At 43.2% G+C, this 17,874-nt stretch overlaps 1 protein-coding gene across 2 annotated transcripts in view; it reads left to right on the top strand.

The window, feature by feature from the left end:
* Positions 1 to 2,805: 2,805 nt before the first annotated feature.
* BLNK (B cell linker) overlaps positions 2,806 to 17,874 on the top strand; it is a 64,177-nt gene continuing 49,108 nt past the window's right edge. The window contains exon 1 of one of the 2 annotated variants that reach the window (XM_066601009.1): positions 2,806 to 3,025. In XM_066601009.1, coding sequence (XP_066457106.1) covers positions 2,979 to 3,025 — 47 coding nt within the window. In that variant the 5' untranslated portion in view covers positions 2,806 to 2,978. The remainder of the gene's footprint in view (positions 3,026 to 17,874) is intronic. The other variant, XM_066601010.1, reaches the window with a different exon arrangement.

Here is a 17,874-nt window from a genome sequence, read left to right as displayed (position 1 = left end):
GATGTTGCGACACCCCATTGTAAGGGGACTATAAATAAAGAAGCCCGACATCGATTTGTTGGGAATTCTTTGATGAATCCATAACTGTGTGGGCTCTGTCATTTAATTCCTCCGTCATATGACGTACTGAACTCTAGGTGTGAGCAGCCCTACTGCACGGGTCACCTGGACTTCGGTCGCAGGGTACACTCTGCTATCCCTCATAGCATGGGTCATATGACGTACTGAACTCTAGGTGTGAGCAGCCCTACTGCACGGGTCACCTGGACTTCGGTCGCAGGGTACACTCTGCTGTCCCTCATCAGGCTATCGCCGTAGCATGGGTCATATGACGTCATTCACAAGGTACACTCTGCTTTCCCTAGACGGCCATATATTTTTGCCGCGACAATATGTAGTACCCATAAAAGTCTGTGGGTCTATACTGTACCTCTGTATACCTCCAATATTAAATATGAATCAGACAGAACAATATGACATGCTCCACTAGATGCCTTATTACAAAATTGTTTCTAGCTGTGAATATTCTTATAATACGTTGTACCGAAGCAACATATGGCGGCATGTAGAGGGCCAACGGCTCCATACTATGGTGCCACAGAGACTCCTTGTCCCACTATACATGTTTCATGCACACATCTCCTCTATATGCAAGATGGCTTACACAAGAATCTGCGTGCGTTGCTCTGGGTGATAACTCAACCCTAGTTCTGAAATATAGAGAAATTGAGAATTTACTTCATTGGGAGAGAATAAGATCATGCTTTTTAAGGACTTCCACAGATGAGTGTGTGCAAATATGTTCACTGCATTGGAGCGTATTTGTGCATGAAGAAGGTTTGGAGATGGTCCTAAACAGGCTGATATGTACGGTGCAGCGCATAATAATAATGCGCTCGAAACGCCAGTTCACACGCGTACGTCATACTCCCTTTCCGTGGAATAAAATGGCTATTTAAAGCCCAATAAGGGCTAGCTGTCTTCTCTTCCTTGCGTTGTCCACTGGGTCACACTCTTCCTCTTGCTTTTTTTTTTCTTGCCAGAGGCTACTTTCTGCATAAAACTCAGGAAGATAAGGCAAGTCATATCTTTCTCATACGTAGGATTGGCGCATAAGAAACACGCTTGTGAGAACGAACCTATTGAAATCAACACCTTCATCATGTTTTAGGGGCGTGAGTTTCACATGCGCAAAAACCTGCGCGAACAAGCTTGTCTGTTTAAGCCCTAAGGGCGCATTCAGATGACCGTATATCGGCTAGGTTTTCAGCCTGGCCGATATACGGCATCCCTCTCTGCAGAGGGAGGAGGCTGGAAGAGCCGGGAACAGTGCACTGGGCACCCGCCTCCTGTCCGCCCCTCACCACTATTTGCAATGGGAGAGGCGGGGCGGGGCTGGGCTAAGTTCCGGGGGGGAGCGTAGCTCTGCCTCCGCCCCTCTCATTGCAAATAGTGCAGAGGGGGCGGGAGCTCAGTGCACTGCTTCGGGCTCTAACAGCCTCCTCCCTCTGCAGAGAGAGACGCCCTATATCGGCTGGGCGTGAATACCCAGCCAATATACAGTAGTCTGAATGCGCCCTAAAGATAATGAATTATATCAGCATTAGAGATGAGCGAGCGTACTCGGTTCGTGTGTTTTTGCACTCGAGGACCGTTTTTTCCGAGTAACTGACTACTCGGACGAAAAGATTCGGGGGGCACTGGGGGTGAGCGGGGGGTTGCAGAGGGGATTGGGGGGGGAGAGAGAGCTCCCCCCTGTTCCCCCCTGCTACCCCCGCTCCACCACGCCGCCCCCCGAATCTTTTCATCCGAGTAGTCAGTTACTCGGAAAAAGTGGTGCTCGAGTGCAAAAACACCCGAACCGAGTACGCTCGCTCATCTCTAATCAGCATCTAAGTGTTTTCAATGTCACCCCTCAGGTCGTGTTCACATAGCCAGTTTGGTGCAGTTTTTGCATGAATTTTACAGCTGATGCTTGATATAATAGAAGGCTTATTCTTCTCTTAAAGATCAGGTTCCACGTAAAAGTTACAACAACCCAGTCCTCACTTATGTAACACCCAAATTGTTCTATAAATCCATTCATTGACTGCAGAGCAAGAATAACAAGTAAAATCAGTAACAATTCGCCCGGAATAACCTCAAGGTCAGCTTCAGATGATATTTTCCACATACATAGCACGGACGTGTTACAGATGACATCACAAGCGGATGACATCAGTATGTGATTTGTATGTTTTCTGTCATTGATTTTATTCTCTACTCAGCAATTTTGTTATTCTGTATTTCCTTTCTGACGACCATGTGAGATAAATAATCTGTTACTTGGTTTTAGTCCAAATTTTTTTGTCCAATCCATAGATTTTGTCCATTTCTGTGATGACGTCAATTATGTAGAGATCAACAGACAAAAACAAGACCCCACTGCCAAAGTGTGTCGTCCCCGCAATCGAAATACACATGCCAAATTATAGAACTGTGAATGAACCTTTTGACATCAATGGGTTCTATCCTCTTAGTATTGCGCAAGCAAACACGTCCGTGTTAAGCCGGCCTTATATAGAATATGTCCGCGTGTTTCTTACACTTTTTTTTTACTGTTGCACTGCCCAATAAATTCACTATTCGGATTGAATTATGTTAAGGCGATTGCAAACACTGGAAACTGTAAGGAGAAACCGTAATCATGTACCAGCAGGAAAAGGGTTACACACCCACATAGGTAAAAGCTTAAATGTTTGTCTAGGATTATTCATGAGCTCGATGGGCTGGGAAAAAAGTCATGTTACAAAATAGAAACTTATTGCCTTGACTATGTGAACGAGCAAGTTTTACTTCTCCTATGAAATGTGTCTACTAAACGCCGCGGAGTGGAGAGCACACAGTCGCACATGGGAAGTCCAACAGGGCACAAGAGCTTGCAGTCCATTGTAGGATTCTAGCTGACGTATGCTTCCTACAGCTCACTGGTAATAAATATGGAGAAACTGAACAGGATCACTGCTCCAGCTGGGGATAAGCTCAGGTGAGGGGACTTGGATTTTATTAGGAGATCACTATGCTGCATAGGAGCAAACAGAATTGCTACATTGTAACAACTCTAAATGTATCAACTGGGACATCTGCAGGATAAATTGATTCCATGGTTAGAAACAAGTTGATATTATATAAATAAGTTGGTATAAGCAAAATATGTGATGTTTTGTGATTAAAAAAAGAACCTCTGTGTAGTGTCAGGAGGGTTGGTGAAAGGCCATGTTAGTTTGTAATAGTTTTTTTAGATGAATTTGGGGGATATGGTTTTTTTTTAATCTTCCTTGTACTTGAAATGTTGCAGTTTTCAAGTTCAGCTGTCATGATCTGCTGACAAATGCTGTTTTATAGAGGTCACTCTTTCAGCGGCATGCCTTGCACTAGACAGCGGTGTGGATGTGACTAATATAATATATATATATATATATATATATATATATATATATATATATATATATATATATATAATTTGTTTTTCTTAGCTTTCTAGTATGTTACATGATGACTCTGCCCAATACAAGGCATGTCATTATGTTCTATAAGGCTCTGGGCGCTGTACATACAAAATTGGGATTAAATACATAACATATATAAAATGACAGGAACAGTAACCATCTAGTGAATGAAGAAGAAATTGATACGGAAGGAGAGAGGACGCTTTGCGGCGATGGCCTAGGGCTCATTAACATGAATGTATTTGCACTGCATATTAAACATGCAAGATTTGCATATGCAGTAAATACTGACCATTAATTTCAAAGGGTTCGCTCACATGAGCGTATTTCATTAGCGCAAAAAAATAAATGTAGCATGTTCGTGTTGTGCATGAAAATAGCTCATATTAAACTTAATTGGCCATTGATGTCAATAGGAGCATGTCTGCGTGTTTTTTTGGGGGTTTTTTTTGGCGCGTGCAAATACACAGAGCATGAGCGCGCAAAAAATACAGTAAAATATGCACGCAACAACACAACGCCCATTGCGCAAATACGCAGTGCAAATGCGCTTATGCACGTGTGAAGCCAGCCTTATGGCGCCTTCACACAAGTGGTATTGTTGCACGGGTTTTGTGCGATGTGTACAAAACCCACACGAATATCAAATCAGTTCTTTTTGAATGGACTCCTTCACACGAGCGTTGCTGCGAGAAAAAAAATCTCAGCACGTTCTATCTTTGATTGTTCCCTCGGAACGCCTCACCCAATGGGACCTTGAAAGACATTGCATGGCACTTGGATGCTATGCGATCTGCAGTACGTTGTTATCCATAGAGATCAATGGAAACACTTGGGATCATCACACGCTTGTGAGGATCGCAATTTCACGGAAGAATTACGATTTTTAATCAAAAACACATCGCACGTTGGCGATCGCGATATCAGGATGAGTTTCTCGGCCTGATATGGAACTCGCCCGTGTGAAGGTGGTCAGAGGAAGTGTTAAAAGCTTTGATCAGTGGGGGTCCGGGTGCTGAAATAAAGGAGCTGCAGCACTCATCTGAGCGCCATGCCACTTCGGCTGGCATTGTTACTCGTTGGCTCTTCTCGGCAGCTGAAGACGGACACAAACTGTTAGGCTGCTTTCAGACAGGCACTTTTGCTCTGTTTTAGCTCCATGTTGAGGGGTTCATAATGCAGAACTAATGTAAATCTATAAGGATAGTCACATCTTTTACAGGCATTTTTCCAAAAAAACGCAGCACGCTCTATATTTTACGTATTTGCCTTCATATTTGTATTCCTTTCTATTGGGCAAATACAGATCAGTAATTTGCCCAATAGAAATGAATAAAAATCAACAGGCAAACATGGATGAAACTGATGACCTATGGATGTAACGTCTTATGAAACATAGCGGTAATACAGATCTGGACCTGGTTTTATATGCTCATCTGAAACTAGCCTTATAGGCTTTTATGCACTGATCTTCAAAGACTGGTAACAAGGACAGCTAAAGGGGCCCTCCGTTTCAGCAATCAACGGAGGTCTCAGCAGTGGGACCCTTAGTGATCAAATTTTTGAACATGTTGCTCTGACCTGTCAAAAGTTTTCAAAAAATGCAGTTACTCTTTCAAGTCTGCAAGAGAGAGGGAAGTAGATCCTAGGTGGGGGTATTAGGTGCTCATGTTATGGTGGCAACAAGCTTCCTGTAGGCCGTAGGCTTGTCTAAAGAGGTGGGTTTTGAGAGTACTTTTGAAGCTTTCCAAGATGGCGGAGAGTCTGATGCATTGGGGTAGCGCGTTCCAGAGTATAGGTGAGACACGGGAGAAACAGTGAAGATGATTGTGTGAGGAGAAGAAAAGGAGGTCTTGGGAGGACCAGAGATGAAGTGTGAGGAAGTATTGGGAAAGTAAGTCAGAGATGTGAGGGGCGGCCTTGTATTTCACTGATAATATCTTGAATTGGACTCTCTGGCAATGGGCAGCCGGTGAAGGGATTGGCAAAGAGGAGCGCCAGGGGAGTAAATGGCGGTGAGGTGGATTAGCTGGGCAGCAGAGTAAAGGATGGGTTGGAAGGGTGCAAGAGCATAAAATAGGAGGCTGCAGAGAAGGCTGTTGCAGTAGTCTAGACAGGAGATGATGAGGGCATGCACTAGCATTTTTGTTGACTCTGGGTTGAGGAAAGATCTTATAAAAGAGATTTTACAGCTCGAATCGCAGTGGGATGTCACTATTACTACAGGGGCTGCTGTGGGATGTCACTATTACTACAGGGGCTGCTGTGGGATGTCACTATTACTACTAGGGGCCATCGTGGAATGTCACTATTACCACTGGGACTACCGTGGGATGTCACTATTATCGCTAGGGCCGCCATGGGATGTCACTATTACCACTGGGGCCACCATGGGATGTCACTATTATCACTAGGGCCGGAATGGGATGGAGGCAGCAGAAAACGCTGAGGACTTGTATATACGGTTTGAAGGACAGGGCTGAATCAAATGTTAGACTTAGGTTGGCTTCACACAAGCATAAGCATTTGTGGGAACCTCAGCGCAACGTATCTACACACTGAACAAGGCTTATTTGGGCACATAGTGAAATTTAGTGTGCTTTCTCTGCATTTGATTAGCTGGCAAAGAAACGCACTACTTGAAATTGCTCATTAGTTCCAGGTATGTTCTTTTTCCGGTGGAATTATGCATTGTGTCACGCATCTCCTCGTATATTGCGTGTGCATTTATGCACCCTCCATTGACTTGTATGGGGACCTTTTGCAATTACGCTGAAAAATAGAACTTTTTTTTTTCTTTGGACAACCGAAATGCATTAGGAATGGGCATGGCTTTGCAAAAATTGCAGCTTTTCGATGCAGTTTTGTAGAAATCTCAGCATAAGGGCTCTTTCACACCGGCGCAACAATTTTCGGCCAGCTGTGTCACGGCCACAGCATGGCCGCAAATCGCGTGAACGAGAGGCAGCCGTGACAGTCACGCAGTAGGCATCGTGCATTCAGTGGAGCTTTGCACAGGGGACTGTACAGGGCCACAAGCATGTGTGTGCCATAAGTATTGCGCTTAATGCACCACCGTGTTATGGAGTTTTTTCCCTTAAAAATTGGAGAATACATTACACTGCATCTGATGAAGCACTTTCACATAATGCAAAAAGAGAAAGAAGAAAAGGAAACCGCAAGTCAGATGTTACAAAAACGCTGAATTTTGATTCACTCATTGCGTTATTTTTTTTAAAAACCATGCCCCCAAAAAATATGCATAAAAAGGTTGATTTTCCTTTTTAAGGCATGTTTTTTAATATATATACTGTATATACTCGAGTATAAGCCTAGTTTTTCAGTACACTTTTTTTGTGCTGCAAAAGCCCACCTCGGCTTATACTCGAGTCAAGGAAGGCTAAAAAAAAACCCTCCATACTCCCCTCCCAGCCGGCGTCTGTGTCTCCGGCGGCGATGCGGTAGGCTGCTTGAATTCTCTCCGCTGTCATCCCCCGCCATTCTCTTTGCTCAGCTCTGTCATCCGCCTCCATTAGCGCTGTGTAAGTAACACCTGTGATTGGATCAAGCGTCAGCCAATCACAGCCAGTGATTGATCATTCACAGCCAATCAAGCTGCTTTATAATTCTCTCCGCTGTCCTCTCCCTGCTCGGCTTTCAAATCCCCTGCCGTCAGTGCTGTGTAAGTAAGCGCTGTGATTGGATTGAACGCCAGCTGTGATTGGCTGGCGCTCAATCCAATCACAGCGCTTACTTACACAGCACTGACAGAGCCAAGCAGAGAGGACAGCGGGGGATGACAGCGGGGAGAATTAAAGCTCGTCACACAGATGCCGGCTGGGAGGTGAGTATGGAGGTTTTTTTAACCTAGTATATACTGGAGTATAGCTCAGCTTATACTCGGGTCAATAAGTTCTCCCAGTTTTTAGTGGTGAAACTTATTGTCTCGGCTTATACTCGGGTCGGCTAATACTCGAGTATATATGGTGTGTGTGTGTGTATATATATATATATATAATTATGCCATATAAATTAAGCAGGGAGAAGAAAGGAAACCCCACAACACACAAATATGCCAAAGAGAACAAGTATTACATTCTACAAAGTATATTTGAACTTAAAAACCTGCCACCACTTTCCAGGAACATGGCTGCCATGACCGATCCCAATTAATCCTGACAAATCCCATTGACATATAATTATGTACCAAGTAGGGTTTCTATTTTGAGTTTTTAAGTCTTAGTTCTTAGGCCTCTTTCACATGATCGATGTCTTTTCACGCAGGTCGCATCACGTCAAAAAACCACGGCAATGCTGCTTTGCCGCGATCTAATTCCAAAAGGAATTAGCGTTTATGGTCTATTCACATGGCCGCATCGCGTGAGAGGGACGCTGCAGTGGCAGTTGGCAGAGTAGCTCTATTTAGCTGTCTTCTGTATGAGCACCAGAGCAGGTAAACTTCCTCCTCCCTGTTTTTTTTTTTTTTTAGCTCCAATAGGAATCTATAGGATCCTCTTGCGATGTTCGTCAAGAGATAGGCCATAACCTATCTTTTGACGCTGCAGGGAAAAATTGCGGCTGAAAATTGCTGGCGATTTGGCGATCTTTCAATCGCAATTTTTTTTCTCACTGCTAAAAATCATTCATGTAAATGAATGTATTGGAATCCAATGCTTTATATGGTCGCTATTTTCCGGCGATGTTTTCTCGCGTCTGATAGCTGCGAGAAAACGCTTACCTAAATGAAGCGTAATGGAAAGACTAAAGCGGCAGATCACATTTTTACAGCCTGTTTAGATGTCAATTTTTTTCTAAAAAACCCATTAAATGGAACATCTGTTTAATCTCTAGTTGAGACCTCCAACCAATCCCCTCCTGTGTACTGATAAAGGACAAGAGCCCCGAAACAGTTTGTCTACAGGTGGTCGTACCTCCTTTAGGAGAAGTCTATGGTTTGAATGGTGTGAGCTAATTTGCAAACTTTTTCTGACATTGCTTAAAAGTAAGTCTCCATACACCCCCTGAGTCTCTTCAGAGAACCAGTGTTCCCCTGTGAGATACTTGGCAGTCAGACTAAGGCCACCTAAACTCGGGCCGATATCACTCTCAGCAACATTGCGGTGCGTGGAAACATCGCTCATGTATATGACTCCAAAAGAATGGGGCTCATATTCGAGCAAGATTTGTACATCTGGCAACGTACAAAACTAGCGTGAGTTTTTCGGCCGTGTGAAAGCGGCTTTAGGGAGCGTTCCCATAGTGTTTTCTTTACGCTGTGGAATTCCATCAGAGGGGTTCCATCACAGCTGCCAAAAACGGCATTGTGACGGAAACGCCAAACGTAAACTAATGCAACCATTCACTTGGCATTTGTCAAATGGACACCACTTTGGTGTCTATTTTATAAGGATTCTGTTAGTTGCTATTATATTTGGGGTATACAATAGCGTTACTCAATACTCCAAATATAATGGCGATGAATGGAACCCCTGAAAAGGGACACCAGAATGCTAACTGCTTTATGAATAACAGTGAATGGTTCCATTCATTTCCATTTTGGGGTTCCGTCACAGTGTGGTTTTCAGTAGCTGAGATGTAACGCCCAGATGGAATCCCCCAGTCTAGTAGTAACAATCATTGGGGTTATGATCCCTAAGCTACAACACTAGACACTGCGGGGGGATGAGTGGGGCTGTTTCTGGATGGGAAGTGGACGTTTTACTTCCTCTCATACAACACTTATAAACCCATGAGTTGGTCGCAGAGTATAGCATATACAAGATTCTATAGAATAGGGGTATATGTCAGTAAGGTTTTGTCAACATCTATGCTTGTCATTAGAGCCTTGTGTGGCCCAGAGTGTTAAGGTAGCAGAATGCAGTCCTACGCTCTTGCTCACAACTTGAAGGTTGCGGGTTCAATCCTCGCAGGCTCAAGGTTGACTCAACCTTCCATCCTTCCGAGGTCGGTAAATGAGTACCCAGCTTGCTGGGGAGGTAATAAAAACAAATTACCGTAAAGCAATACCAGACACAGCCTGTGGACAAGAGTGGCACTGTTTCTGGAGGACAAAAAACAGATTTATTTTTTTTTATCCCAAGAAACCATTTTTATTTAGTTCTGTATGTAGTTTGGGTCCCATCTTCAGACTATAAGCTGCAGAAAATGGTGTCATTGATCTTAAGACTAGAATGAGGAAATCCTATTTTAGCTGGATAGTACTGCTTAAAGCAAGCCTATTGTCTTGGGGCATAATTCTTTCCCAAGACCGGAGCGGTTGAGGCTATAACACGTACAGTTGGTCTTCTATGCTTTCCCACCAATCCATTGGTTTCTGGCCCAGTTTTTGGCATCAAACACGGCTGCTGCAATTTTTTAACTACCTAATACATACTGTGCACTACTCTGTGATTGGATAATGCTGATCACATGAGCAGCTCTGGCCAATCAGAGCAGGCATAATATATTGGTAGTCAAATACTACCAATGCACTGTGGGGAGAAGGTCGTCTGAAGACTGTGTTGGCCGTCTGGCAGAGCTGAAAAGGAGATCCAGAACTGTTTCCTTAAGGCCTCATGTCCACGGGCAAAATCATAATTAAAATCCGCAGCGGATCACCCGAACGCGGATCCGCATCCCATAGGGATGCATTGACCACCCGCGGGTAGATAAATACCCGCGGATGGTCAATAAAAGTGAATTTAAAAAATCTGGAGAATGAAAAAAAATGGACCATGCTCCATTTAGGTGCGGGTCTCCCGCGGGGACGGCTCCCGCAGGCTTCTATTGAAGCCTATGGAAGCCGTCCGTATCCGCAGGAGATCTAAAATCAGAATATACTCACCTGCTCCGGATCTTCCCTTCTTCGCGACTTGATCTTCTCTCCGTCGCGGCCGAATCTTCTTTCTTCGGGCCGGTGGATGTGCCCGCTGCATGCGCGCAGCACGCAACCGACGTGCCGAGCACATCCGCCGGGCCGAAGAAAGAAGATCCGGCCGCGACGGAAAGAAGATCAAGCCGCGAAGAAGGGAAGACTCGGAGCGTGCGGAGAGGTGAGTAATTGTTATTTTCAGCCCGCTGCGGATTGTCCATGGAGAATCCGTAGCGGGCCTAATTTTCCCCGTGGACATGAGGCCTAAAAGCCCAGCAAAGAAGAACAACTGCATGTACTATACCCCAGAATTTTGTCCTGAAACTGGAGGATTACTTTAAAGGTGTCATATGACATAAGAAAAAAGGTCTTTGACCAGAAACAGCACCACTCTTGACCATAGACTGGGTTTGGTATTGCAGCCAAACCAACTGAAGTGAGTTGGACTGAGCTATACTAGACACAGACCATGGCCAAAAGTGGCTTCGTTTTTTGAAAAAAAAAAAAAGAGGGGGTTACTTCTTTTCTTAAACCTCGCACAACTTTGTTTTCACTGTAGTAACAAAAAAATAAAGTTTCCAATATTCTCATTTATGAACCTAAACCAGCTGCATTGTGTTATTTTGGTGATATTAGTAATAAGTGTAAGAATTTCACAGCTGTGTTTCTCAATAAAGAGTGGCGGGGGAATTCTATACTAATTAAGGCTACACTTTTTTTTTTTCTTTTTTTTTTTCCCTGTGTAGCAGCCAGACTTTCTTCTATATAATTACAAATCCGCTGGCATGGAGTAAAAAAAAAAAAAATCTGAAAAATTACAAAGTAGCAATCTCTGCATTGTCCGGGGAGCGGGGGATTATGTAATAATAACACTGAAGTTCATTTTAAACAATTTAAGCCGGAAAAATTACAACGACAAATGTGATTATTTTTAATGAGCACCTGCGAATTAGCGAAATGTCAGCAAAACGGGTGTCTGGATCTAAGCTCCAGACTCCTATAAATAGAAGCAGTTCTTGCATACGTACAGAATCCAAAGCTTGCTTTCATTTTACATTGTACATGATGATGATTTGCTTCTCAGAGTTTAGACCTGGTGAGATTACCAGGAAACATTGAAGCAATGGTGGAACAAGGTGCACATTAAGTAGATAGCCAACTGATGGGGGGTCTAGGTCAAGATTTGTGGCTAAGATATAAAATACATATATACATGGTGCTATCCTTGCAAAGGTGCTGCAGTATACCTATGTGGTAGGGTAACCACTTGGCCCAAAATTGAGAACTGTGTTATACAGCTATGCTATCCTATATGAAGACAAGCCGCTGTATCTAAGCCTGTTGTGTTATAAAAGTTCTTTTACTGATATAATGTCTTGGAGAATTAACCCTTTGCAATCCAATTTTGGATTCAGGGTTTCCTAAGGGGCTTTCTCTTTCTGCCATTATACAATGGCGACATCTGCTGGCTAAAGCCAGTACTGCGGTATGGGACATGCTGGAGAGGCCCCAGACAACAGAGCGGCCAGTAATATACAGTAAGAATACCCTGCTGGACGTCTTTTGACATCGGAGCTGTACAGCCTTCAATCAGAATGTCTTCAGACGTCAGACAGTGGATTGGAAAGGGTTAATGTGTATACATCCATACACACACACAGAAAAAGTCTCGGGCCTTGTGCTCCTCATCTTTTTTAGAACCCTAGAAGTGTTTCTAACTGTTAGTGTTACATCGATGTATCTCTTAAGTGGCAAAAGGTGAACTTTTGCAGAGGTCATGAATTTTTATCTTCCTCCCCCCCCCCCCCTACCCCCCAAGGGTGCCTACCCACTAGCGATATGTTTTCTTGTGATGCGAGAGCGAGTGAGAGCTCATGATTATGAAAACAATGATTTTCGATGGTTTCACGCCCCATATTTCGATTTTTCACTCAAGCTAAGAAAAATCTGCGATATCGCTCGTTGTTTTCAATGGGGCCGGCGGCAGCAGCACCAGCCCTATTGAAAACATAGGGCGTACATTGCAGACTTCTGACAATGCTGTCACAGCTGTGGCAGGGGATTCCTTCATCCCTGTGGAGATGATGGAATTCTCTGCCTCAGCTGTCACAGCTGTGGCAGAAGTCCACAATGCTTTCCCATTGCTGCTGCGGCCCCATTGACAGCAATGGGTTGCAGGCAACCTCTGCAGCAATCCCTTTCGGGGAAGGGTTTGAAATATAAGCCCTTCCCTGAAAATCAGCCCTAGCTGCAAAAAACAAATTAAAAATTTACTCACCTAGAAGAGCAGTCCGGCTCTTCTGTCCAGCCCCAGCAGTCGTCTTCTGTCGGCCGGGGATCGAAAAATCCCCACCTCCAGAAAGCTCTGCTGTGATTGGCTGAGCGATGTAACCAATCGCAGGCAACGCTCAGCTGTCATTCAATGATGGAAACGTAAACCTGAATATAGATGTGAGCCCAGCCATAAAATTATCGCTCTTACTGATACTGTATTATAATAACATTTAAACCGTAATGTGATCTAATTCTGCGAAGGAAGTAGTTCCGACGCAGATGTGAAAGCAGCCTAAGTTCATCTTCCCAGTCTGTGTTGTACAGAAGGATGACCAATCTCTATCAGTCAATGAAACAGGAGAAAATACAGTACATGAGAACTGCCGGCCGTGAGTATGCAAGGAGTTCAGGACATTGCAACCTGCTTTACTGGTGCAAAATAGGCAGCTTGTTTTGCTACTGACTATGGTATATTCGCTTGGCAATATACAATAAGGGTGATATCACATCTGCGCTCGGTGGTTCCAGTTTCCTGCTCCATTTGGGAATTTCCTAGCTGAATGACTCCTTTAATACATAAATATGGGATTTAAAGGGATCGTCTAGCATTAGAAAGAAAAAAGGTGGTCTGCATTTTTACAGAATTGGCGCAATTTATGTCCAGGGATTCTCTCTGGTATGTAAGTAGCGCTGTTTCTGGAAAATCGCTGAACTTTTTTTTTTTTTTCTAAACCTGGACTATCCATTAATAGGTTATAGCAAAAACATGTTGGTATAGTAAATAATGCCGCTATGTCTGTGGTTTCCTAAAGTAGCTTTGAATTGTTTTAGCTTGGTAGAACACATGTGATTGTTACGGTATTGGAAGAACACGTTGGTATAACGAGTACATTTCTGTTGGGCATGTACACAGTCCGGCGTTGTCTGCATGGTTTATGTAATCCCCACAAGCTTCTTATGTTCTTGCCTATTTGCTGTTGTCCGCGGAATATTTTTTTTAGAATAGATCAAACATGACTCGTTGAGCAGGGATAATGGAAGATCGGCCTGCGAAAGAGCCGCTGTGTCTTCTGAAAATATACCTGTGTTTACAAACAAGAACGCTGCCATGAATCACATTACCGGACATTGTACATGAGGCGCCTGGAAACAAGGACATCAGGGCATGCTTCATGGGGTCTGTATGTAGTGGCAACAGTCTGCAAAATCTCTCCATTGTGTCTTCATGTTTGCCATGTAAATATGGGTGGATATAAATAGAGAAATACAAATATTTTACACACATTCCCCAATGCAACGGATCTCATGAGATAACATTAGTCAAAGCTATAGCTTTTTGTATTATCCCTTTTATATTTGCTTTTGAGAAAGATATATAATATATACGGCCGATTGTAACACATTTGTAATATGGATCTGTATTACAGGCTTCTTAAAGGTAACATTACAACCCTGTGTCACCAGTTTTTTTTTTTCTGTTTTTTCTCTGTATTTGCTATCATTGGTTTGGAAATGGGGAAGATGGAACAATACCTCTACAGCGCCACCTATTGGAAGGCAGCTTTCCTGCAAGTCAATGTCAGGCCTTGTAGACAAGCCTTAAAACAATGACTGGGCATTGCTAGCCAAGCTAAAATACCATACACAGACAGCTGTTTCATGGTTTTTGGCCCTCGTCAGTATGCAGAAGGTTTCTGGCTTGGCTAGTGAGAAGCCTATTGACCTGGGTTAGGAAGGATATCGTTTAAGGTGAGCATCTAGAAGGTAAGTGAGGAGACTTCTGAGGCTATCCATGCTCCTCTGGGAAATTTGTAAATAAGGAATATGGAACAATACCTCTACAGCGCTAGGTATTGGAAGGTGCTCTCATTTAAGGCTTGTCTAAAAGGTCTCATGTTGACTTGCAGGACTGCTGCCTTGCAATAAGTGGCACTGTAGAGGTATTGTTCTATCTTCCCTTTTTGCATATTTCCCAGAGGAGCATGGATGGCCTTATAAGTCTCCATACACCTTCTAGGTGCTCTCCGTAAGGAGAAAGGATGCCCTTCCTGATGCACATTTTTGGTTTATGTCCGTGTCTACATTTGGTTGAAAGTTTTTTTTCGAGACTTAAATATTGATGACTTAGATCAGTGATTCCCAACTCCAGTTCTCGTGAAGCCCCAACAGGTCATGTTTTCAGGATTTCCTCAGTATTGCAACAGGTGTTCTTACTATAGGATATCCCAAAAACATGGCCTGTTGGGGCTCCATGAGGACTGGAGTTGGGAAACACTGACTTAGATTATCAATACCAGATTGGTGGCGGTCCACCATTCACTTCAATGCATACCAGGCACAGCACCATACATTGTATAGTGGCAGTACCAAGTATAACGACTCAATCCCATTCATTTCAATGAGACTAAGCTGCTCTCAGGCCATTTGACTGATAAACATGATGTTACATGACTGAGAAGAGGCACAGCACTCAAGTGAGGAGCATGTCCTCTACAAACAGCTGATCGGTGGTGGGCATGACAGGAACTTCCCATCAATCTGATGTTGATGACCTATTCTGAGGATTGCTCCTCAATATCTGAGTATGAGTAAGCCCCTTTAAACTTGTATATTGTGCTGAACACCTAGTTTACTAAAGGCTGAGAGAAAAGTAAATCCACGGCAGCAAAGAGGATGCAGTAAAAGACCAACGTTCTATTCCTCAACATCACCCATGCAACGTTTCGATCTGTTTCCAGATCTTTGTCAAGCATCAAAACTATTTGTCAAAAATAGTTGTTAGTTCGTTCGCATGTCATTAGGTTTAAACAGCATTCCTTCAGTCATTCAGTCTTTCAAGGACTTAAAGGAAAGGGTAATCGTTTGCCAGCTAATCACAATGTCTCATGCCACAGTAGACAATGGCTTTTTTTTTGCACTAATTAAAAACCTCCTGCAGAGAGGTTCTTTGCATAAACACACGCCAACCTGAGCAAACAACATATACAGTGTTTACACAGCTAATGAGGGAAATGGCAAGGATTTCAAATGATAAATGCTCAACATTTGAAAGCAAAAAAAGTTAAGTTGTTCGTTCAAAAGGCTATCGTTGCGTGTAAATTGGCCTTAAGGGTGGCTCTATCTGGAACAACTACGGTATCATTTGAAAAGTTGCTCAAAATAGTCACTAAAGCCTAAAACCATTGTTGTTTGTGTGCTTTTACACGGAGCATAGTTTATTGTTCAATTTTGCAATTGCTGAAAGAATTGTTGGGAGCACTTACATGGGTTGAAATGTCATTCATTGACTAGTTAGGGGATGTAAGGTTCTTTGGCAGGCATGTATTTGAAATTTCAACTCCTCCCCAAAGCACACTCATTGGTTGCTGAGTCCACTGAACAACGTGCTCTTTCGAAGGCCAAACCAGCAAGAGACCACAACACCGACTGTCCTTTCAAAGCCAGCAGGGAGTGCTAAGTCAAGGATCACTCTCATGTATTTGTGTTTTCAGGAACCAGAGTATTAAGATGAAGGGTAAAATGTTAGGGAAAAAAAGGTGGGAACCAATCGGCATTCAGTGGAAGGTGCACACCGAATGGGCACACACCTCCCCGGAAAGTTGTTGGCTAGCCCTATCACAGAGGGCTCTATAAACATAAATTTATTAAACAGTGCTCCAGGTGACAGTGTAACGCGTTTCGGAGCTTAGACGCTCCTTTCTAAAGCACAAGATAACTTATATGGATAAAACATCGCGATAAAAATAGATAAGACACAGTGTATGATAAGAGTAGATGAATTGATAGGCAGTAGGAATAGCTCCGAAATGCGTTGCGCTGTCACCTGGAGATCTGTTTAATAAATTTATGTTTATCTTATCACAGAGGGCTCTGTTACTTTCAATCGCGTCCCACGAACTACACCAGTAACACTTGGTACTTCACGGGTCACCTTGAGCGCAGGAGTCATTCCTTTTCTTCCTTTACATTGCCACTGCTTCTAGGGGCTTCACCCCCCCCCCCCCCAGCTTTTCTCCATGCATGCTCTTGTCTGCTGTCCCTTCATTGGGACAGGGTTTTCCCTTACCTGCGACTACTGCAATTTCTCAGCAACTTTCCATGTGCTCTCTGCTGTAAACTATCCCAAGTTTACTGTTCACCTACTACCTATAAGTGGCGCTCTCCAGATCTTCCATTCCTGCATGTTTACATGGAACAACTGTTGCTTTTATTTCTATGGAGCAATTAATTGAACAACAATGGTGCCGTGTTAATCACCTGTAATGTCTATAAAGCCTGTAATGTAAGGAAAAAAATCTCCACATTGGCCAAACTTCTTCATAATTCTTCATTGGCTAAGCATACATAGTAACATAGTTGCCTTCCTCTGGATTAACATTGGGGGGGGGAATAAGGATTGTTCTGTAGAGGATCACTTGCATATACCTGTGTTTTTGGGAATCAATAAGCATTAAGTGGGAGGGCAAAATGTTCAGAAAAATGCGAGAGCCAATCAGTGAACCAATTCTTGCTAGTCACCCAATTGGTGGTCGTGTTTATAAGGAATAACTGCTACATTCGCTTTAGAGATTGTCCTGTTTAAAGCCACCCTAAGCTAACTTTTACGGAGAGTTTTCAACGCAGGTCATTCTATACATGTCTGATAACAATACGTCTTGCTAACTTGACCTGCTTAAGATTTTCTTTCATTTCCTCAAATACATTTCCTGCATACCACCAGGTGTTTGTCATGAAGGCTACATAGATCGTTGATTTTATTAGGGTATCTGCTGTTTTTGTCAGGAGCGGATCATAAAGAGAGGTAAAGTATATAGAAAAGATTCTATTTTTGTTGAACTCGCTCCTGGTTTTGACTTCGATGACGGCCTTAAAATGGCACATATAAAAGTACCCTAAAATGCAGATGACCGGTTTTGTTTTTTCAAGTTTGATCTAATGCCAGGTATTGGGTAAAACTGTAATGTAAACACAAAAATTACAGATTTAAGAAGGTTTTCCAGGGCTAAATTATTCATAAGCTATCCTTAGATAGATCATCGATAGTTGGGAGTTGGCTGCTCAAGATCCATGCTGACTGAAGAGGCCATGGCTCTTGGGAGAACACCATGACCTATTTTAAATTATGCGGCGTCACTTGGCCTGAACATAGCTCAGTCCCATTCAGGTGAATGGAATTGAGCTGCTATACCAAGCACAGTCAGTATACAATGTATGGCCCTGTGCGTGATATGAACTAAAGTG

The sequence above is a fragment of the Eleutherodactylus coqui genome, chromosome 4 (assembly GCF_035609145.1).
Source record: "Eleutherodactylus coqui strain aEleCoq1 chromosome 4, aEleCoq1.hap1, whole genome shotgun sequence".
NCBI lineage: Eukaryota > Metazoa > Chordata > Amphibia > Anura > Eleutherodactylidae > Eleutherodactylus > Eleutherodactylus coqui.
This window is presented reverse-complemented; position numbering and strand designations above follow the sequence as displayed.